Source organism: Gadus chalcogrammus, chromosome 23 (assembly GCF_026213295.1).
Source record: "Gadus chalcogrammus isolate NIFS_2021 chromosome 23, NIFS_Gcha_1.0, whole genome shotgun sequence".
Classification (NCBI taxonomy): Eukaryota; Metazoa; Chordata; class Actinopteri; order Gadiformes; family Gadidae; genus Gadus; species Gadus chalcogrammus.
In genome coordinates, this window is record NC_079434.1 from 17,356,061 (window position 1) to 17,374,616 (window position 18,556).

Genomic DNA, 18,556 nt, shown 5'->3' on the forward strand with positions numbered 1-18,556 from the left:
GGCTGAGGACAATGACGTTGAGGTTGTGCGCTAGTTCAACCAGATTTGATCAGTTTGTTTGAGATTTGTGTCTTGTTGTTTAACCGCTGCGAAGCGGAGAACAGTCTGCGGCCCCAGTGTTTGTAGACCCATCCATAGTCAGGACTCGCTTCCCCAGTCATCACCCTGTGTGTGCGGGCGTGTGTGTGTGTGTGTGGGCTTGTGTTGTTGGTGTGATGTAATGCCTCCAGCCTGCTCTAACCCATGTGTGTGTGTGTGTGTGTTGATGTGTTGTGGTTCTTTAGTGAGTCAGAACTCGGGGTTCTCGGAGGTGGCCCTGGCCGGCCTGGCCAGTAAGGAGAACTTCAGCAGCGTCAGCCTGCGCAGCGTCAACATCTCCGAGCAGATGTCCAACAGCGCTGCCCCTTACAAGAAGCTCATGCTACTGCAGGTCAAAGGTCAGTGGAACACGACCCCTCCACCCCTCGATAAACACCTCATAAACACTGCACTGTTGACTTGGGTGTGGGTGTACACATCAGCGTGTGTGTGTGTGTGTGTGTGTGTGGGGGGGGGGGGGGGGGATGTGTGTACATGTGGGGTTGTGTGTGTGTCTGTGTATACATGTTGGTGTGTGTGTATAAAGGTTTGTGTGTGTGTGTGTGTGTATCATCAAGCACAATGTAGCAGTCTGTCAGCTGAATGCTAATCTAATAAATTAGCTCTCATCTCCTGTGTGTGTGTGTGTGTGTGTGTGTGTGTGTGTGTGTGTGTGTGTGTGTGTGTGTGTGTGTGTGTGTGTGTGTGTGTGTGTGTGTGTGTGTGTGTGTGTGTGTGTGTGTGTGTGTGTGTGGATGATCTTGAGCTGTCACAGTGACTCATGTCACAAGGCCACACACACGCGAGGGGGGGGGGGGGGGGGATAATTTAGGACTTGAACAAGGGGGTCGAGGTGGAGGATGCTGCATCATGGGAGTCCGTCCAGAGGATCTCTATATTAGGAGAGACAAGAGGCTGGGGGGGGGGGGGGGGGGTCTCATCTATTTCGGGGCCTTCTCCACACGTCTGCCACCCTTAGTCAGTCCCGTCGCCCTCTGCCCCCCCCCTACAGTCCCGTCACACACCTCCCCTATCCGTGACCCGCCTCCCCAGGACCACGTTGTGCTCCTGTCTCAACACGTGGGCTCCTCGAGGGGTCGAGACCCCTTGTTTGTGTGTTTCGAGGAGTGTGGTGTGCTGTTCTTGGTTAACGACTAGGCTAGGTGCCGGCTAACTCTTGGCACAAACAAAGCCCAGCTCTCACGTAGACTTGTGTATTTATAATCTACCAGGGGCGATGACCACTGTCTCTCTTCAGTCACAAACAGGGTGCACTAGTTCTGTCGGTCAAGCCTGGTACACGTACTAGTTAGAGGAACTTACTAGTTAGAGGTACTAACTAGTTAAAGGAGTTAGAGGATCTCTAACGAGCACATGTAATAATTCGATCAACAGTAATATTTTAGTTTAGTTAGTTAGTTAGAATAACTAACTAGTTAGAAGTACTAGTTAGAGGTACTAACTAGTTAAAGGAGTTAGAGGATCTCTAACGAGCACATGTATTAATTCGATTAACAGTAATACTTTAACGATATACTACGTGCGTATGTGCGTAACGTAACATACGTTAACAGACACACACACGCACACATGGTGATAGACTGTCCCTTCGTTAACCTTCTTAACGTCCCCTCCGAGCCCCCCGTGCCGCGGTGTGTGTTGACGTCCCCCCTGTGTTGTGACAGGTCGACGGCACATCCAGACCCGGCTGGTGGAGCCCCGGGCGTCGTCCCTGAACAGCGGGGACTGCTTCCTGCTGGTCACGCCCCACCACTGCTTCGTCTGGACGGGGGAGTTCGCCAACGTCATCGAGAGGAACAAGGTCCGCCCCTCGCTCTGGGAGGGGCGGAGCTTCTGTAGTTAAAGCCTAGTACATGTTGTATTAGTTAGAGAATCTTTAGCTAGTTAGAGAAACTTTAGCTAGATAAAGAAACTTTAACTGTAAGAGAAACTTTAACTGTTAGAGAAACTTTAACTAGTTAGAGAAACTCTAAATAGTTAGATAGACTTTAACTTGTTAGAGAAACTCTAACTAGTAGAGTACCTAGTACAACTATTTAGAGTTCCTCTAACTAGTTAGCGTTCATCTAACTAGTTAAGCTAATCCATGTTTTATTGTTTTAGGGCCGATTATGCTTTTTTTCTTTAGCGCCGTTTATACTTCTTATAGGCAATTAAACAAGAAATATGAATCTGTGTTATTGCGTTGCATATTGCAATCCGGATCATAGCGCCAATCAGCAAACCAACCTTGATTTAAACCATATCTAATGATTATGAACGTTAATAAGTAGGCCAACTCAAGTTTATTTTATGCACAATAATTAACATAATTGCAGTTTTATTATTTTGGGCTGGTTGTCAGAGGCTTGAACAAACTTGAGGATATAAAATGGATTGAATTTACTTCCTGTGTGTTCCCAGTTAACCTGGTTATATTGCGGTTTACTCTTAGAAAGTTCTGCGTGTTTTGACAGCCTTTCAGCTGTTGCAAGCTTGCAAGCGTCCCATTTTCGAAGGAAGACTGTTATTGTTCGGTTCAGGAAGTAAACAAAGCCCTCAGAGGAAGTAGCATAGATGCAGTGTAGGAAGCGGTTAGCAGTGGTGGAGTGGGTGTCGTGGTGGTTTGGAGGGGGCAAAATTCAGGCCAGCTGCAGGAAGCGCTTCTGTGAAGGTTGCTACTGTTCAGGGATGATGCAAACCAAAGAGGAAACCAGCGACCCAAATATAAGCTCTCAGTCGTGACCCACATTATGTAGCTACACATCATGACGTAGCTGGTGATGAGTGTTTCCAAGGGGATATCAGAGCAGCCGGATGCAACAGTCCAGGAATCGGCTGCCCTGTTAACAGAATAGTTCCTAAGAAGAAAGGAATTCTTCCTTTGCAGGCTTCTTCCTTGATTCTCTTCCTTCTTCGTTCGCAGGCCAAAGAGCTGGCCAACTTTGTGCAGACCAAGCGGGACTTGGGTTGCCGGGCCAACTACGTCCAGATCATCGAGGAGGGCGGGACCACGAGCTCCGCCGCCTCCAAGGAGTTCTGGAAGATTCTTGGAGGCCAGGCGGACTACCAGTGTAAGCGTCATGACTTGAGGGCATTTTTCTTGCCCTTCTTGATACTCCTCACATTTTCCCCAAGACATTAAGCCAGCATTTGTGAAAGTGGCATCCATTATTTTCTGACCACTAGATGGCACCAAAAGTACCAGAATTAAATTATATGTATGAAGAGTCTAGGGCTAGAGTCAGTTAGTGCAGTTTGAGGTCAGCGTCGTTACAGTATCTATGACCAGCATGCAATAGCACAATGACAGGGCTTGCTTGCAATTGTTGAAAGGGGAATTTCTCCAACCAAGTTTCAGTCGGTGCAGTTTGAGGTTAAGACCTTCCATCCTCCTTCTCTCCACCCTGAACCTCTCCACCCTGACCCTCTCTCTTCCTCCCCCTCCAGCCGCCGGGACCCCAGACGAGGACGAGCTGTACGAGGGAGCCATCGTGGAGACCAACTGCATCTACCGCCTGGTGGACGACAAGCTGGTGCCGGACGATGACTTCTGGGCCAAGGTTCCCCGCTGTGCCCTGCTGGACCCCAAGGAGGTGACTCCCACTGACCAATGACTCACCCTCCCTCAAGCGCATTGACCAATGGCTCACCCTCCCTCAAGCGCACTGACCAATGGCTCAACCTCCCTCAAGCGCACCGACCAATGACTCACCCTCCCTCCAGCGCCCCAGGTTTGAGAAACCTGGGGCGCTTGAGGGAGCTCAGGAGGTAGAGCGGGTTGTCCGGTAACCGCAAGGTTTCTAGGTCGATTACCTGGCTTCTCCTAGTGTCGAGGTGTCCCTCAGCAAGGCATCTCAGCCCTAACTGCTCCCGATGAGCTGGCTGTCGCCTTGCATGGTTGACTCTGCCGTCGGTGTGTCAATGTGTGCATGAATGGATGAATGTCAGGCAATATTGTAAAGCGTTTTGGATAAAAGCGCAATATAAAGGCAGTCCATTTACCATTTACCTTTCTCTCAGAGCGTTCCTCCGTCTCCATCATAGTTAACCTCTGTCTCATGACTAAGACCTCCCCTGTCTCCTCCTCTGTGATTGGCCCAGGTGCTGGTGTTCGACTTCGGCAGTGAGATGTACATCTGGCACGGCAAGGAGGTGACCCTGGCCCAGAGGAAGGTGGCCTTCCAACTGGCCAAGCACCTGTGGAACGGCACCTTCGACTACACCTGCTGTGACATCAACCCCCTGGACCCGGGGGAGTGCAACCCCCTCATACCCAAGTAGGGGAACACGCACTCACTCACTCACTCACTCACTCACTCACTCACTCACTCAGGGAGTGTAACCCCCTTATACCCAAGTAGGAGAGCGCCAATGGTCATGTCTGCTTCCATTGGTGTCATGTCCTCACTGAATCACTGACACACAACACACACTCTATCGCTCACTCTTTCTCTCACTCACTAACTCACTCTTTCTCACTCACTCAGTGACTCACTCTTTCTCACTCATTCAGTGACTCACAATTTCTCACTCACTCTTTCTCACTCAGTGACTCACTCACCCTTTCTCTCTCACTCTTTCTCTCTCACTCACTCACTCACTCTTTCTCACGCTAATTTTTTCTCAGTCTTTATCAATTATTCTTTCTCACACACACACCCTCGGGTGTCACTAAGCTAGCAATGGGTAATGGGGCTGGGTGGCGGCTGGGTCTACAGAGTTGTGTTGCAGCTCTCCCACCGTCCAGCTGCTCCAGAACAGTGTGTGTTGAGACTTAAGGGCTCTAAAGGTCCTCACTCAACACATCTCTTTATCTGTATCCATAACTCACCTCGTATTCGTACGTTCACACCTCCCAGCAGGGCCTTAAGCTCCTCTTAGTTTAGCTTTGTGTCTCCTTCAGATGACTCTTCCTCTGTTACTGTCGAGTGAAGTCAGTCTGACCCTCCTCCCCTCCTCCCCTCGGTCCCGCCCCCTCCAGGAAGGGCCAGGGCCGTCCCGACTGGGCGGTGTTCGGCCGGCTCACGCAGCACAACGAGACCACGCTGTTCAAGGAGAAGTTCCTGGACTGGAGCGAGAAGAGGAAGATCTCCAGCCCCACCAGGAACGGCTCCGTCAACGCCGCCGACCACAACGTAAGGCCCCTCTCTCCTGGATCCTCCTGTGTCGGCCTGATAGCGAGCTCCAAGCTTGGGGGGGAGGAGGGTTTAAGAGGACATGATGTTGATAACGTTATGTCGATTACCTCAGGGGATAAAGGATCAGATAACCGACCACCTTGAGGATAGTTTGTGCTTGATCTCTCTGACTCACTCACTCATTCACTCACTTACTTGCACAAATTCCCTCACTTAGTCACATTTACCCACTCCTTCTCTCCTTCACTCCTTCACTCACTCACTCCCTCCTTCGCTCACTCCCTCCTTCGCTCACTCACTCACTCACTCACTCACTCACTCACTCACTCACTCACTCACTCACTCACTCACTCACTCTCTCCTCTGTGCTCTCTCTCTCCCTCCCTACCTCCCCCCCCCAGGAGCCCCCCGTGTCTGACCCCCCCCGGGCGTACGACCCCTCCCTGATGCTGGCGGGCCCCGGGGGGCCGGTTCGCACGGTGCTGGACGGCACGGACGTGGGGCGGGGCTACGGCCTGGTGGAGGGCGAGGAGAGGCGGAGCCAGCAGGTCAGCACCATGGCGACGGAGGTGTGGCACATCCTGGAGTTCGACTACAGCCGCCTCCCCCAGCAGAGCATTGGCCAGTTCCACGAGGGCGACGCCTACGTGGTCAAGTGGAAGTACATGGTCAGCACCGCCGGTCAGTAGCCCCGCCCCCGCGCCCACTCACAACCAATCATACGGCCTCCCACTAGACCAGCTAGGAAATGGCTGCTTCTGATTGGCTAAGACGCACATTGGCTGATAAGTCTAAGTCAAGTACTTGACTTAGTACTGCCGATAGTGATTCTGATGGCACACTTTGAGTACGATCAGCATTAGTAATCACACAACCCTTACAGATTTGTTGTCCTGTATTTACCACTAGTCCAATGGTGGTAGCATATGTATGCATTGAATCACTATGATATTCATAACTATCCTTTACATTTGTAATCGTAAAATAACAACATTGTTCCTCCGATGTCTTATTGTGTACATTATCCTGTTTAGGTCATTCTTAATCTAGTTCAGATTCAAACAAAGATCTTCTGGCTCTGAATTAAACCTCAGCAGAGTGTGTAATGTACTGTGTCTGATGGTTCTACCGGGTTCTGCTGGTTCTAGTGGGGAAGAGGCAGAACCCGGAGCAGGTGCAGGGTTCTGCAATGTACTGTGTATGATGGTTCTACTGTTGTGTGTGTGTATGATGGTTCTACTGTTGTGTGTGTGTATGATGGTTCTACTGTTGTGTGTGTGTGTGTGTGTGTGTGTGGATGATGGTTCTACTGTTGTGTGTGTATGGTGGTTCTACTGTTGTGTGTATGATGGTTCTACTGTTGTGTGGTTCTACTGTTGTGTTTGTATGATGGTTCTACTGTTGTGTGTGTGTGTGATGGTTCTACTGTTGTGTGTGTGTATGATGGTTCTACTGTTGTGTGTGTATGGTGGTTCTACTGTTGTGTGTGTGTATGATGGTTCTACTGCTGTGTGTGAGTGTGTGTATGATGGTTCTACTGTTGTGTGTGTATGATGGTTCTACTGTTGTGTGTGTATGATGGTTCTACTGTTGTGTGTGCATGATGGTTCTACTGTTGTGTGTGTGTATGATGGTTCTACTGCTGTGTGTGTGTGTATGATGGTTCTACTGTTGTGTTTGTGTGATGGTTCTACTGTTGTGTGTGTATGATGGTTCTACTGTTGTGTGTGTGTGTATGATGGTTCTACTGTTGTGTGTGTGTGATGGTTCTAGTGGGGAAGAGGCAGAACCCAGAGCAGGCGCGGACGGCGGGCGCGGGGAAGGAGAAGTGCTGCTACTTCTTCTGGCAGGGCCGCAACGCCACCGTCAGCGAGAAGGGGACCTCCGCCCTCATGACCGTGGAGCTGGACGAGGAGAGGGGCGCCCAGGTGTGTGTTTGTGTGTGTGTGTGTGTGTGCGTGCGCGTTTGCGTGTGTGTGTGCGTGCGTTTTATTTAAAACCCGGTGTTTCATGTAAAAGACTGTTTCAATGTATGAAGCATAAAAATGCAAAAATCAAGCGTTAAAAATAAAATCATTTTGATAATTAATTAAAAAAATGTAAAAACCTGTGAATCATTTATATCCTGGTTTCATTTAGAACCCTGTGTAAACCCTTCACCGTGTTTGGTGCTGACCCTCCTCTTCCTCCTCCTCCCCCCCCCCCCCCCCCAGGTCCAGGTCCTGCAGGGTAAGGAGCCCCCCTGCTTCCTCCAGTGCTTCAGAGGAGGGATGGTGGTCCACTCAGGGAGGAGAGAGGAGGAGGAGGACATGTCTCAGAGTAAGGACACACACCACGGAGCCTGAATGCTCTGACCTGGCCCCCCTATTGGGCGACAGCCTCAGCTTCACTTCCTGGTTGCGATGACTCATGGCTGGTCTCTCATCGGCCGGAAAAAAAGCACTTTAGATCTGATTAATGGCGTCCTGTTATGAACAGACTATGTTATCTGAACCCACAGGACAGGTCTATGTTAGGTGAGGGTGTGTGGGTCACACTGATATCTTACTGGATTAAACCCGCACTCTCAGTATGGGATGGAGATCATTGTGTGAGTTAGATCGTCTGAACTCTATCTGTGTTGTGGACCCAACGTCTACCACGGGTTAAAGCTGCTCCGTCTCAAACTCTGGGCCACAGACATGGTTCTGACACAATTTATGGTGATTTAGTGAATGGTTTAGCATGTCAAATCTGGTTGAGGGAATGCATGGAAAATCCACTTGAGGAAAGTCTTTATTTGCCCTTCTATGTAGATCATGTGATTTAATGGTCCATGGAAAGAACTGATTCTGGGAATGATTTTTATTGAGCTATTTCCAGATTTAGATTCAAGATTCTAGAGATTTATTTGTCACATGGATACAAGTTTATAGTGAAATGAAAAAGTGACAGACTTTCCGCAGAAACAGTGCAATATAAGATAGAAATATAGAAAAGAGATACTATATAAAATGTCGGAGGACCGTCGTTTAATTGTCTAACTGTTCTGTTCCAGATGACTGGCGTCTGTACTGCGTGCGCGGGGAGGTGGCGCAGGAGGGCCACCTGCTGGAGGTGGTGTGTCACTGCAGCAGCCTGCGCTCGCGGGTCTCCATGGTGATGGTGGGCGTGGGCCAGGCCCTCATCTATCTGTGGCACGGCTGCAAGGCCCAGGCGCACACGCGGGACGTGGCCCTCACTGCCGCCCGCAGCATCAAGGAGCAGTGAGTCTGAAAGCTTTATTTACACACCTCTTCGTCACAGTAACAGTTTTATTTGCACACCTCTTCGTCACAGTAATGTTGAACTTTATTCATAAGCTTCACAGTAATGCAGAACTTTATTTATAATGGTCTTAAACTCAATTAAGGTGAACTGTATTTATAACTCCTTTAATGACAGTTGGCTAACTTTGTTTATGAGGATCTTAATCACAGTAACAGTCAACTTTGTTGACTGTTTGTGAATTTTGATAAAAGGCTCATAATCAGCGTAACAGTGAACTTTATTTGTAAGGCTTCCAATCACAGTAGCAGTGAATTAATGGATCTTAATCACAGCAGCGTTAAAGGGACTGCGGTCATGCCAGCCGACTCATCGAGATCGGCGGTTAAGCCAGCCGACCCAGTTTTTTGCCGTACTTGTATATACTAGCCATTACGGTAATAGCGTCTCAGAACTAGTTTAAAGTAAAAGCATTCGTCGGGTACATACAAAAAGACAGTCAATAAAAGCAAATACTATCAAAGGAAGTGTACGGCCGTTGTGGTATTTACTTTCAAAATAAAAGCCCACCAAACATTCCAATCTGAGACATATTACAAATGATTTTGGATTCAATTTAAAAGAAAATGCCCTGTTATTTCAGGCTCTTTCACTTCAGGGTTATAGTTCACAACCCCATAGGGTCACCCAAGAAGTTCCAGAACATTCTGATGTGGAGTTTCAAAATAAAAGCCCACCAAAAATTCCAATATGAGACATATTACATATGATTTAGGATTCAATTTAAAAGAAAATGGCCTGTTATTTCAGGCTCATTTCACTTCATGGTTATAGTTCACGACCCCATAGGGTCACCCAAGAGGTTTCAGAACATTCTGATGTGGAGTTTCAAAATAAAAGCCCACCAAAGTTTCCTGACCCTATGGGGTCGTGAACTATAACCCTGAAGTGAAATGAACCTGAAATAACAGGGCATTTTCTTTTAAATTGAATCCAAAATCATATGTAATATGTCTCATATTGGAATGTTTGGTGGGCTTTTATTTGAAACTCCACATCAGAATGTTCTGAAACTTCTTGCCTGAACCCATGGGGTCGTGAACTATAACCCTGAAGTGAAATGAGCCTGGAATGACAGGGCATTTTCTTTTAAATTGAATCCAAAATCATATGTAATATGTCTCATATTGGAATGTTTGGTGGGCTTTTATTTTGAAACTCCACATCAGAATGTTCTGAAACTTCTTGCCTGAACCCATGGGGTCGTGAACTATAACCCTGAAGTGAAATGAGCCTGGAATAACAGCATTTTCTTTTAAATCGAATCCAAAATCATATGTAATATGTCTCATATTTGGTGGGCTTTCATTTTGAAACTACGCATCAGAATGTCCTGAAACTTCTTGGGTGACCCTGTGGGGTCTTGAACTATCTTCCTGCAGTGAAATGGCATTTTCTTTTAAATCATATCCAAAATCATATGTAATATGTCTCATATTGGTATGTTTGGTGGGCTTTTATTTTGAAAGTAAATACCACAACGGCCGTACACTTCCTTTGATAGTATTTGCTTGTATTGACTGTCTTTTTGTATGTACCCGACGAATGCTTTTATTTGAAACTAGTTCTGAGACGCTATTACCGTAATGGCTAGTATATACAGGTACGGCAAAAAACTGAGTCGGCTGGCTTGACCGCCGATCTTGATGAGTCGGCTGGCTTGACCGCAGTTTAAATGGGCGGGGGGGGGGAGGCACCAGGTGGTGGTGGTTGGGTGTAGTCCAGGTCAGGCTGGGTAAACTTTTATATTGCAAATGTATTCAAGGTAGCGTATGTAAAACTGCAGTCGAGTCAAATTGAAATAAACAAAGTACACAAAGAGACAGTAGAGGGTCAGCTGGGGTCTGTAGGGAGTGTGTTGGTGTATTCAGGTACGAGTTACCTTTAGGATGTGGAAACAATTCTGGGTACAGGGAGCTAGCAGAGCGAACACCGTAGTGTGTAGCCATGAGGCTAGCATTTAGCTAGCTTCAGTAGCTCAATGCTCCTGCGTGAAGGCTAGTGCTACTGCAGCTCGTTCAATGCTAGTCTCCTGAGTCCAGCTATGCCAGCCGCAAAACAAATACACACATTACTATACCAATCAAACGAGTGCGTCACTCGCATGATTTTTATTGATTTTGATTGTTTTTGAGGTATTGTCTGTGCGACTCAGAGGTGGTGTCTTGTCTTGGTTACCCACTGCAGCTGTCCTCTGGAGGCGGGGCTTCACAGCAGCAGTCAGGTGACCATCGTGGAGTGTGACGAGGGGGCGGAGCCCGCCGGCTTCTGGGAGGCCCTGGGGAGGCGGGACCGGAAGGCCTACGACTGCATGCTGCAAGGTCAGTGCTCCTAGAACAGGTCAAAGGTCAGGGCCAACGTGATCCAGTGCCCACCCGGGATGGACACAGTGGTCTAGACCCCCGCGCAACCTCTGAGGTTGTAGTATTTGTTAGTATTTCAAGTTTTTGGTCTGAGTGGTGGCTACAGCTGCAGAGACTACAAGTGAATGCCTGGACTCTCCTTATGGTTAACCTGCCATTACTGATTTAAAAATGTTTTGAATGTATATATGTCAGTTATGACACCCCTGATCATCCCTGGGAGGAGGGATCCCCCACTCTGCGTTCCCTCTCAAGATTTCTTCCTTCTTAATTAAGAGTTATCTCTTTCCCTCTGGGGGGCTATGTTCTGGCCGGGGGGTGTCATGAAGATACGGTCTGTTCACCCCTTTGAGACTGGAACTGGGATTAAGGGCTATACAAATTAAATAGAATGCATGCATGAGTTAATTGAAGCGGTCCGTGGTGTCTCAGTGTGATGAGGTCAGCCTGTCTCGGTGTGATGGTGTCACGGTGTCCCCGTGTGATGATGTCGCCGTGCCCCCCCCCCTCCCCCCCAGACCCGGGACGGTTCAGCTTCACGCCGCGCCTCTACCAGCTGGGCAGCAGCTCGGGGGAGTTCCGGGCGGTGGAGCTGCTGTACCCGGCGCGGGTCCCGGAGCAGGTCAACCCCCAGCCCTTCCTCCAGGAGGACCTGTACACCGCCGCCCAGCCCGGTACGCACGCACACGCACGCACGCACGCACGCACGCACGCACGCACGCACGCACGCACGCACGCACGCACGCACGCACGCACGCACGCACGCACGCACGCACACGCACTCACACATGTGCACGGACGCTCGCACATGCATGCATTCATACGCACGTGCACACACATGCACTCGCCCTTGCTCACATGCACATGAACTCACTTCGATGCACACGCATGCACTCACATGCACTCCTCTACACTCACATGCACGTGCACACACTTGCACTCACGTGCATTAGCATGCATTGACGTGCGCATGCACACACATTCACTCCCATGCACTCACACACCCTCACTCCGGCGACACACACACTTTTTATGGTATTTATTGTTTATCATAAATTATTAATCATTTTAATGCATTTTACTGTGTGGCCGTAAACCCTTCAAATGAATTCAGAAACCACAAGGATGACGCTCTCTCCTCGTTAAAACTCCCTGTGTGTGTGTGTGTGTGTGTGTGTGTGTGTGCGCGGGTGTGGATGGATGGATTTATATAGATTAACAACAGTGCTGACTATCCCTCTCTCTTCCCCCCCCCCCCCCCCCCCCAGCTCTGTTCCTGGTGGACAACCACCACGAGGTGTACCTGTGGCAGGGCTGGTGGGCCCAGGACAGCCTGGTCACCGGCTCGGCCCGCATCCGCTGGGACACGGACCGCAAGGCGGCCATGGAGACGGTTCTGCGCTACTGCCGAGGTGGGGGCCACGCCTTGGTTAGGGTGGGGGGGGTACGGAGGGGGTCACGGTGGTCCAGCCAATGGCTGGGCTGTTGATGTCACCGTCTGAATGCTCCCACTGCTCGTTGGCTGTTAGATCGTAACGTAGCCGGGTTATACCCATTACACAAAAACCCTGATGTGAATATTAGTATTTGGTGAAGTTGTTATTATACGTATTGATTGTTGCTGATCAATCATTTAAGAACAGAAGTACGACTCAGCTTCTTCCCTTTTTAAACGAAGAAGCATTTCATCTATTCATAGCGCTGCTAAGTTCTAATGGAATATCAGTTAAAAACATCTTGGTTTGGTGAGGGTGATTGACCCTGAGCTGGACCAGGCTGGGGGGGTCCATCAGACCAGAGGGGTTACGAGGCGATGCAGTGGACTCCCTAACGTGCGAGTGTGTGTCTGTGTCCCCCCCCCCCCGTCGGCTGCAGAGAAGAACGCTAAGAAGCCCCCCAAGTCGTACCTGATCCACGCGGGCCTGGAGCCGCTCACCTTCACCAACATGTTCCCCTGCTGGGAGCACCGCGAGGACGTGGCCGAGATCACCGAGAGGGTGAGGAGGGGGGAGACACTGGGGGGGAGGAGGGGGAGAGACCGCGAGGACGTGGCCGAGATCACCGAGAGGGTGAGGAGGGGGGGGACACTGGGGAGGAGGAGGGGGAGACACTGGGGAGGAGGAGGGAGAGACACTGGGGAGGAGGAGGGGGAGTCACTGGGGAGGAGGAGGGAGAGACACTGGGAGGGAGGAGGAGACACCGCGAGGATGTGGCCGAGATCACAGAGAGGGTGAGGAGGGGGGAGACACTGGGGAGGAGGAGGGGGAGACACTGGGGAGGAGGAGGGGGAGAGACTGGGGAGGAGGAGGGAGAGACACTGGGGAGGAGGAGGGGGAGAGACTGGGAGGGAGGAGGAGACACCGCGAGGATGTGGCCGAGATCACAGAGAGGGCTAGGAGGGGGGAGACTCTCCTGGAGGGAGAGGGAGAAGGGGGAGGCAGTCCTGTGGAGGGGGAGGAGGGAGAGACACTCCCCTAAGGAGAGGGGGAGGAGGGAGCAGACCTCCTAAGGAGAGGGGGAGGGGGGAATAGGCATCCTAAAGAGTCAGCAGAGAGCTCCTCCACTAAGTCCCTCCTGGCTGACAGACCAGGGAAGGTCAAAAACCCAAAATACATTTCTACTGTATTATTGTACGGGTTACATTTACACTGTGCATGCTAATAGTGTGCGTGCGTGTGTGTGTGTTTGTGCGTGTGTGCGTGCGTGCGCCTCCAGGACGCGGAGGTGTGTAACCAGATCATCCTGGTGGAGGACGTCCTGGCCCGGCTCTGTAAGACGGCCTACCCCCTGGCGGACCTGCTGGCCCGGCCCCTCCCCGAGGGCGTGGACCCCCTGCGGCTGGAGGTGTACCTGTCCGACGAGGACTTCGAGGTCGGTCCCGCGGCTCCGTGCCGCCATGACGAGATTCGTTCAATTAATGAATTAATTAAAGGGGTGATGTCCTCCCACCAGGTGTGGATGGGATTAGCCGTTACAAGTCGTTAGAGAATCTGCCCTTTTCTGTGTTTTACTGACATTACCAGGGGGAGGGTCTACCCTAGATGTACGCTGGATAGATCAGTCCACCACCTTAGGCGGACACGCCCACCTAAGATATCACTTAAACACAGGAAAGGGCAGATGTCATTACAGCTTGTAATGGCTAATCATACTCCCACCAGGTGGCGTGATGTCACCCCTTTAATCCAACCTCTAATCATCTTGGCTTGTGAGAGCCAGACTCGATAAAGGTGGATCAGTCACATGACTCTAAGGGCGCTCTCCCACTAGGCCATCTGTACCGTGCTCAAGTACTCAAGTACGGAATGGTAGTGGACATGAGTACGGTCGGCGCACTCACACTAGCCAAACGATCTAGACTTGAGCACGGTGCAGGTGTGAAACGGACTTGGGCATGGTACAGATGGCCTAGTGTGAGTGCGCCCTAAAGGTGTGTTGACACCAAAAGCAAAAGCATCATGTCTCGTTACATCTTTCCTTTCCTTACGTCTTTGTCTCCGTGTCTCTCTTCCCTGTATCCCTGACTTCGCCCCACAGGGTGCAGAGGATGTGGGAAGGTGAGTCTTCTGTGTGTCCTAAGAGCTGAGCATGGGAGGTGACCTGCATACTGCAGGTCACTGCCTCCAAGCTTCTAACACCATAACTGGTCCTGTCCCTGACGTGAACCGTGTTCCTCTAAAACCCGATCATGGTTGCTCCTCTTAAAGCCGCGAAGAAAAGATCTAATATGATTTTGTCCGTGTTTTTATTTACCTGCTTGGTCGTCAGTGTGTGGAAACTCTTTGCTGCGACACAGTCGCACTCTCAAGCTTTTCTTGGGATGATTCTTCTCGGACTGCGAGGGGAATGAAGCGATGATCATCTGCATGAGAGTGGTCTCACTGGTCTGATGTTGAGGTGGCATCAGGAGGGACCAGAGTGTGTCCTGCTACACACATAATATGCTGCTCTGTGATCATCCTCCACGCTCTGGCCTTGGCCCTTCTCTGCATTATGTTTGATGTGTTCCTATCTGCCGCCGTTTCTCCTCTAGAATGGCCTGGAGATGAGCAGAGAGGAGTATGACCTTCTGCCCGGCTGGAAGCAGGTGAACGTGAAGAAAGCTAGAGGACTCTTCTAGAAAGTTTGACGGTGGTGAACAGCTGAGTGGCACACACTCTGTCGGGACATTGAGTGACACACGCACACACACACATGGAGAAACACACACGGATACACAGACGCACACAAACCTGCACACAGACACACACAACAAAACACACGTCAACAAGAAAGGTTTGAAACTCTGGACTCTGGACTTTCCCTAAGATCTTTTTGTCCTTGATGGGCGAGGACTCAGGAGCGACCCTGGATCCGTTTCCTGCAGTGTCCCCCCCCCCCCCACTGGCGCCCGTACCCCCCTCCCTTCCTTGGCCCCGTTTGCGTTTGCGTCAAATTGTTTGTGTTTATGGTTAGAATGAGTTTGATGCTCGGCTAATGCTGCCTTATTTTAATTATGTCGTGAAGTCTAGTTTTCATTAAATCCTCCCACCTTGTAGGATGTATATATGCATAGGCTGGCCCAGGTGTGTGTGTGTGTGTGTGTGTGTGTGTGTGTGTGTGTGTGTGTGTGTGTGTGTGTGTGTGTGTGTGTGTGTGTGTGTGTGTGTGTGTGTGTGTGTGTGTGTGTGTGTGTGTGTGTGTGTGTGTGTGTGTGTGTGAGCTTGGCTCACCGCGACTAACCCTCCGCTATCCTCGTGACTTTGTGCATTAAATGTAATTTATATTTCTATAGAAGGTATATAGGACTTTTTGAGTCTTTTTGATTATTTGGTGAGAATCGAGAGAAAAAGCCCGATGTCAGGTGTCATGTGATGTTAATGTGTGTCCATTTACTGCGACCGTGTGTACAGTTAGCCACGCCCCCTTTACAATAACAACCAATGAGGCTCGGAGCTAGTGGCTCGGAGCTACGGGAGATGTGTTGGATTTTTAAATCCTGAGATACAGTGTACAGTGCCTTGCTTTCCTGTACAGTTTATATATAAAGAGCCTAGTCTGCATTTTTGAAGACTCATTTTGTGACATAATGAATAGTAAGAGAAACTAATAGAGAAATAAACGCTAATTCTGAAAAAAAAAATTGTCTTTTGTGTGCAACAGATCTTCAATTTCAAAGCAAGCGTTACGACCGTGTCTCGTTGGGGTTGTGCTATGCTGTGGTGTCGGCAGAGTAATTACTCAGATCCTCCCATAGAGGGCGCTATAATACAACACAACGGGGCCTTTCAGAAGTCGATTGAGTTGACTATATATGTAACGCACAAAAGTATTATAAGAGGTATAGCAAGTCACAAGCGCTTCTGTCCGACTGTTACGGCCACCCTTTATATCATGGCTCGCGGTTCGGCGGCCAGTAACATGACAAAAGTAGAATTAAAGTTTAAATAATGATGTTGCTTTATTCAAACGAAAGTCGTTCCCAAACTCCCAACAACGGGAGGACTGATTAACCAAAAAAACAAAAGGGGTGGGGGAAGCCTGGGCCAGCCGCGCATTGGGCCGTTGAAGCCAGGACTTCCTCCTCCTACCCTACAATTCCCAGACTCTAGACAACAGAAAACACGAAAATACCTATTCTATCGGTCCTCCATTCACGGGATCCGAACAGCTCAGGACAGCGTGAAGATGCCAATAGTGAGAGAGAAACCCGCGGGAACACCCGCAGGTAAGTAGCGGTAGTAGTCCTAGCTCCACCCCCGAATCAGGAACACCTGAGAGCCAGAGGAGAATAGAGCAGGAGAAATGAGCAAAAGGTAGGGCGCGTGACACCAACCTGTTGGAATCTACTGATCATGTTCTTATGTCTCCCGACGGTCCTGAAGATAAACGCTGAACGCTTCAGAAGTTCTCAACGATTTGACAAACGCAAAGCGATTAAGGTGATTATTTTGGTTTCTTCATCTTTATATAATCACCAAAGCAGAATAAACACTGGTGTTTTAGTTTTCCTTGGGTGGTTTTATTCAGATCACACTTTCTACAACGTGACACACCGCCTCCCTTGTTTTAACACACAAACTCAGAAATATGTTGCCCTACATGAGGAGGGTGGCATGAGATGATTTTCTTCCTCCTCCTCCTGTCACCCACCCGATCTGAGAGCTTCTGGTGTAGGGGTGTGCGTGTGTGTGTTGAAGCCCACGTGTTAAGTTTCTCAAGAAGAAAGCTTTTCTGATCCGTCCTCTCACCTGTGAGTGGTCTGATGTGGAACATGTGAGTCCTCCCACTCTCTCCTCTCTCTCGCTCGCTCAGCATCTGTCTTTCTGTCTGTCTGTCTCTCTCTCTCTCTCTCTCTCTCTCTCTCTCTCTCTCTCTCTACATCTCTGTCTCTCTCTCTCTGCCTCTCTGTCTGTCTGTCTGTCTGTCTGACTGTGACTGTTTGTGTCTGTCTGTCTGTCTGTCTGTCTGTCTGTCTGTCTGTCTGTCTGTCTGTCTGTCTGTCTGTCTGTCTGTCAACAGACAGTGCGGCCCGTGCAGACACACACACAGAAGAGGTGTGCATAAGGCTCTTCATGGCTCTTTGTACACTGCCAGCTCCCCATGGGCCCGAGCTCCTATAGGGGCCCCTACAGGGCTTGCGGATCCTACATGAATAATAATTGATTTGTCTGTAACACATGGATGGTAAATATGATGATCCAAAGCTGATGATCCAACCGCGACACCCCCGGGCCTGCTGAGTGAGTTCAGTATCGTCACCAGAGACGCAAACAGATTCAACGTTTGATTGAATCACTTCTATAAATGTTGTGTATCAACGTGAAGAGCTTAGAAGACAACTATCTACCGATCAACAGAAAATTAATCAGATCTGATTTTGATAATCTGTTAATCGTTCAATCATCATATATTTTGGTTCATGGCTGACTATACAATTAATACCTTCATTGTTTTTGGTTGCTTGTCAGTGCGTGAACAGCGAGCTCATTTAAGAAAGACTGGTGATCCTGAATGTGTGATGGAACTGCTGTCACTTATCACAGTTACAAACTAAACTAGAACTGCAAGCAGTTATCCAGGGGTCCAAGCGATGTGCATTTCGCCGGCACAACGCGAAGCATGTATTCAAAACGCTACCGTGAACCTGTGGATATAAAGGTTTTGACTGTGAGAGGTTCGGTGTGGGAGTTATATCCCCAAACGTGTATTTAGGAGATATACAATTTCCTCGTTTATGGCGCCCCCTTCTGGCGAAATTTTCCTTGGTATAGCGCCACCTAGTGACCGGCAGGTCTGGATTTTGTCGTCTGCGTAGTCCTGATGGACATGGATGTAGTCATGCAATTGGCGTGTCTGCACCATTTACGGTTTGGGCTGTGGTCCCACTTTCACGGTAGGAAGTATAATAATAATAAGATAAATTGCTACAAAAACAATAGGGATCCAACCTGTTGGCTTGGACCCCTAATAAGAAGGAGAGTGAGTGGCTTGATGGCTCGCCCTGACTCCTGATAGGCTGCATGCTCGGCCATGCATCACGGAGATTGGCTTATTCAGCCGTGCCTCCCAGCTATTGGACGAAGGCTCGGCCGTGCCTCAGGGTGAATGGCTGTGATGTTTCCCCCCGCCCCGTCCCGTCCCGTGGAGGTCGACGCCAAACGTCTGGCGAGCCTCTGGTTCACCGCC

The 18,556-nt window shown here is 49.6% G+C and overlaps 1 protein-coding gene across 1 annotated transcript in view; it reads left to right on the top strand.

Annotated features, from left to right (window-relative positions):
- The window catches only part of LOC130377007 (supervillin-like), a 51,515-nt gene extending 34,459 nt beyond the window's left edge, over window positions 1–17,056 (top strand). Inside the window, 16 exon segments of the mRNA XM_056583950.1 lie at window positions 285–437; window positions 1,764–1,900; window positions 3,005–3,152; window positions 3,529–3,674; window positions 4,183–4,358; window positions 5,063–5,216; window positions 5,621–5,900; window positions 6,993–7,147; window positions 7,433–7,538; window positions 8,257–8,464; window positions 10,713–10,846; window positions 11,407–11,562; window positions 12,157–12,300; window positions 12,764–12,885; window positions 13,604–13,759; window positions 14,922–17,056. Coding sequence (XP_056439925.1) covers window positions 285–437; window positions 1,764–1,900; window positions 3,005–3,152; window positions 3,529–3,674; window positions 4,183–4,358; window positions 5,063–5,216; window positions 5,621–5,900; window positions 6,993–7,147; window positions 7,433–7,538; window positions 8,257–8,464; window positions 10,713–10,846; window positions 11,407–11,562; window positions 12,157–12,300; window positions 12,764–12,885; window positions 13,604–13,759; window positions 14,922–15,008 — 2,462 coding nt within the window. The 3' untranslated portion in view covers window positions 15,009–17,056.
- Window positions 17,057–18,556: the final 1,500 nt, after the last annotated feature.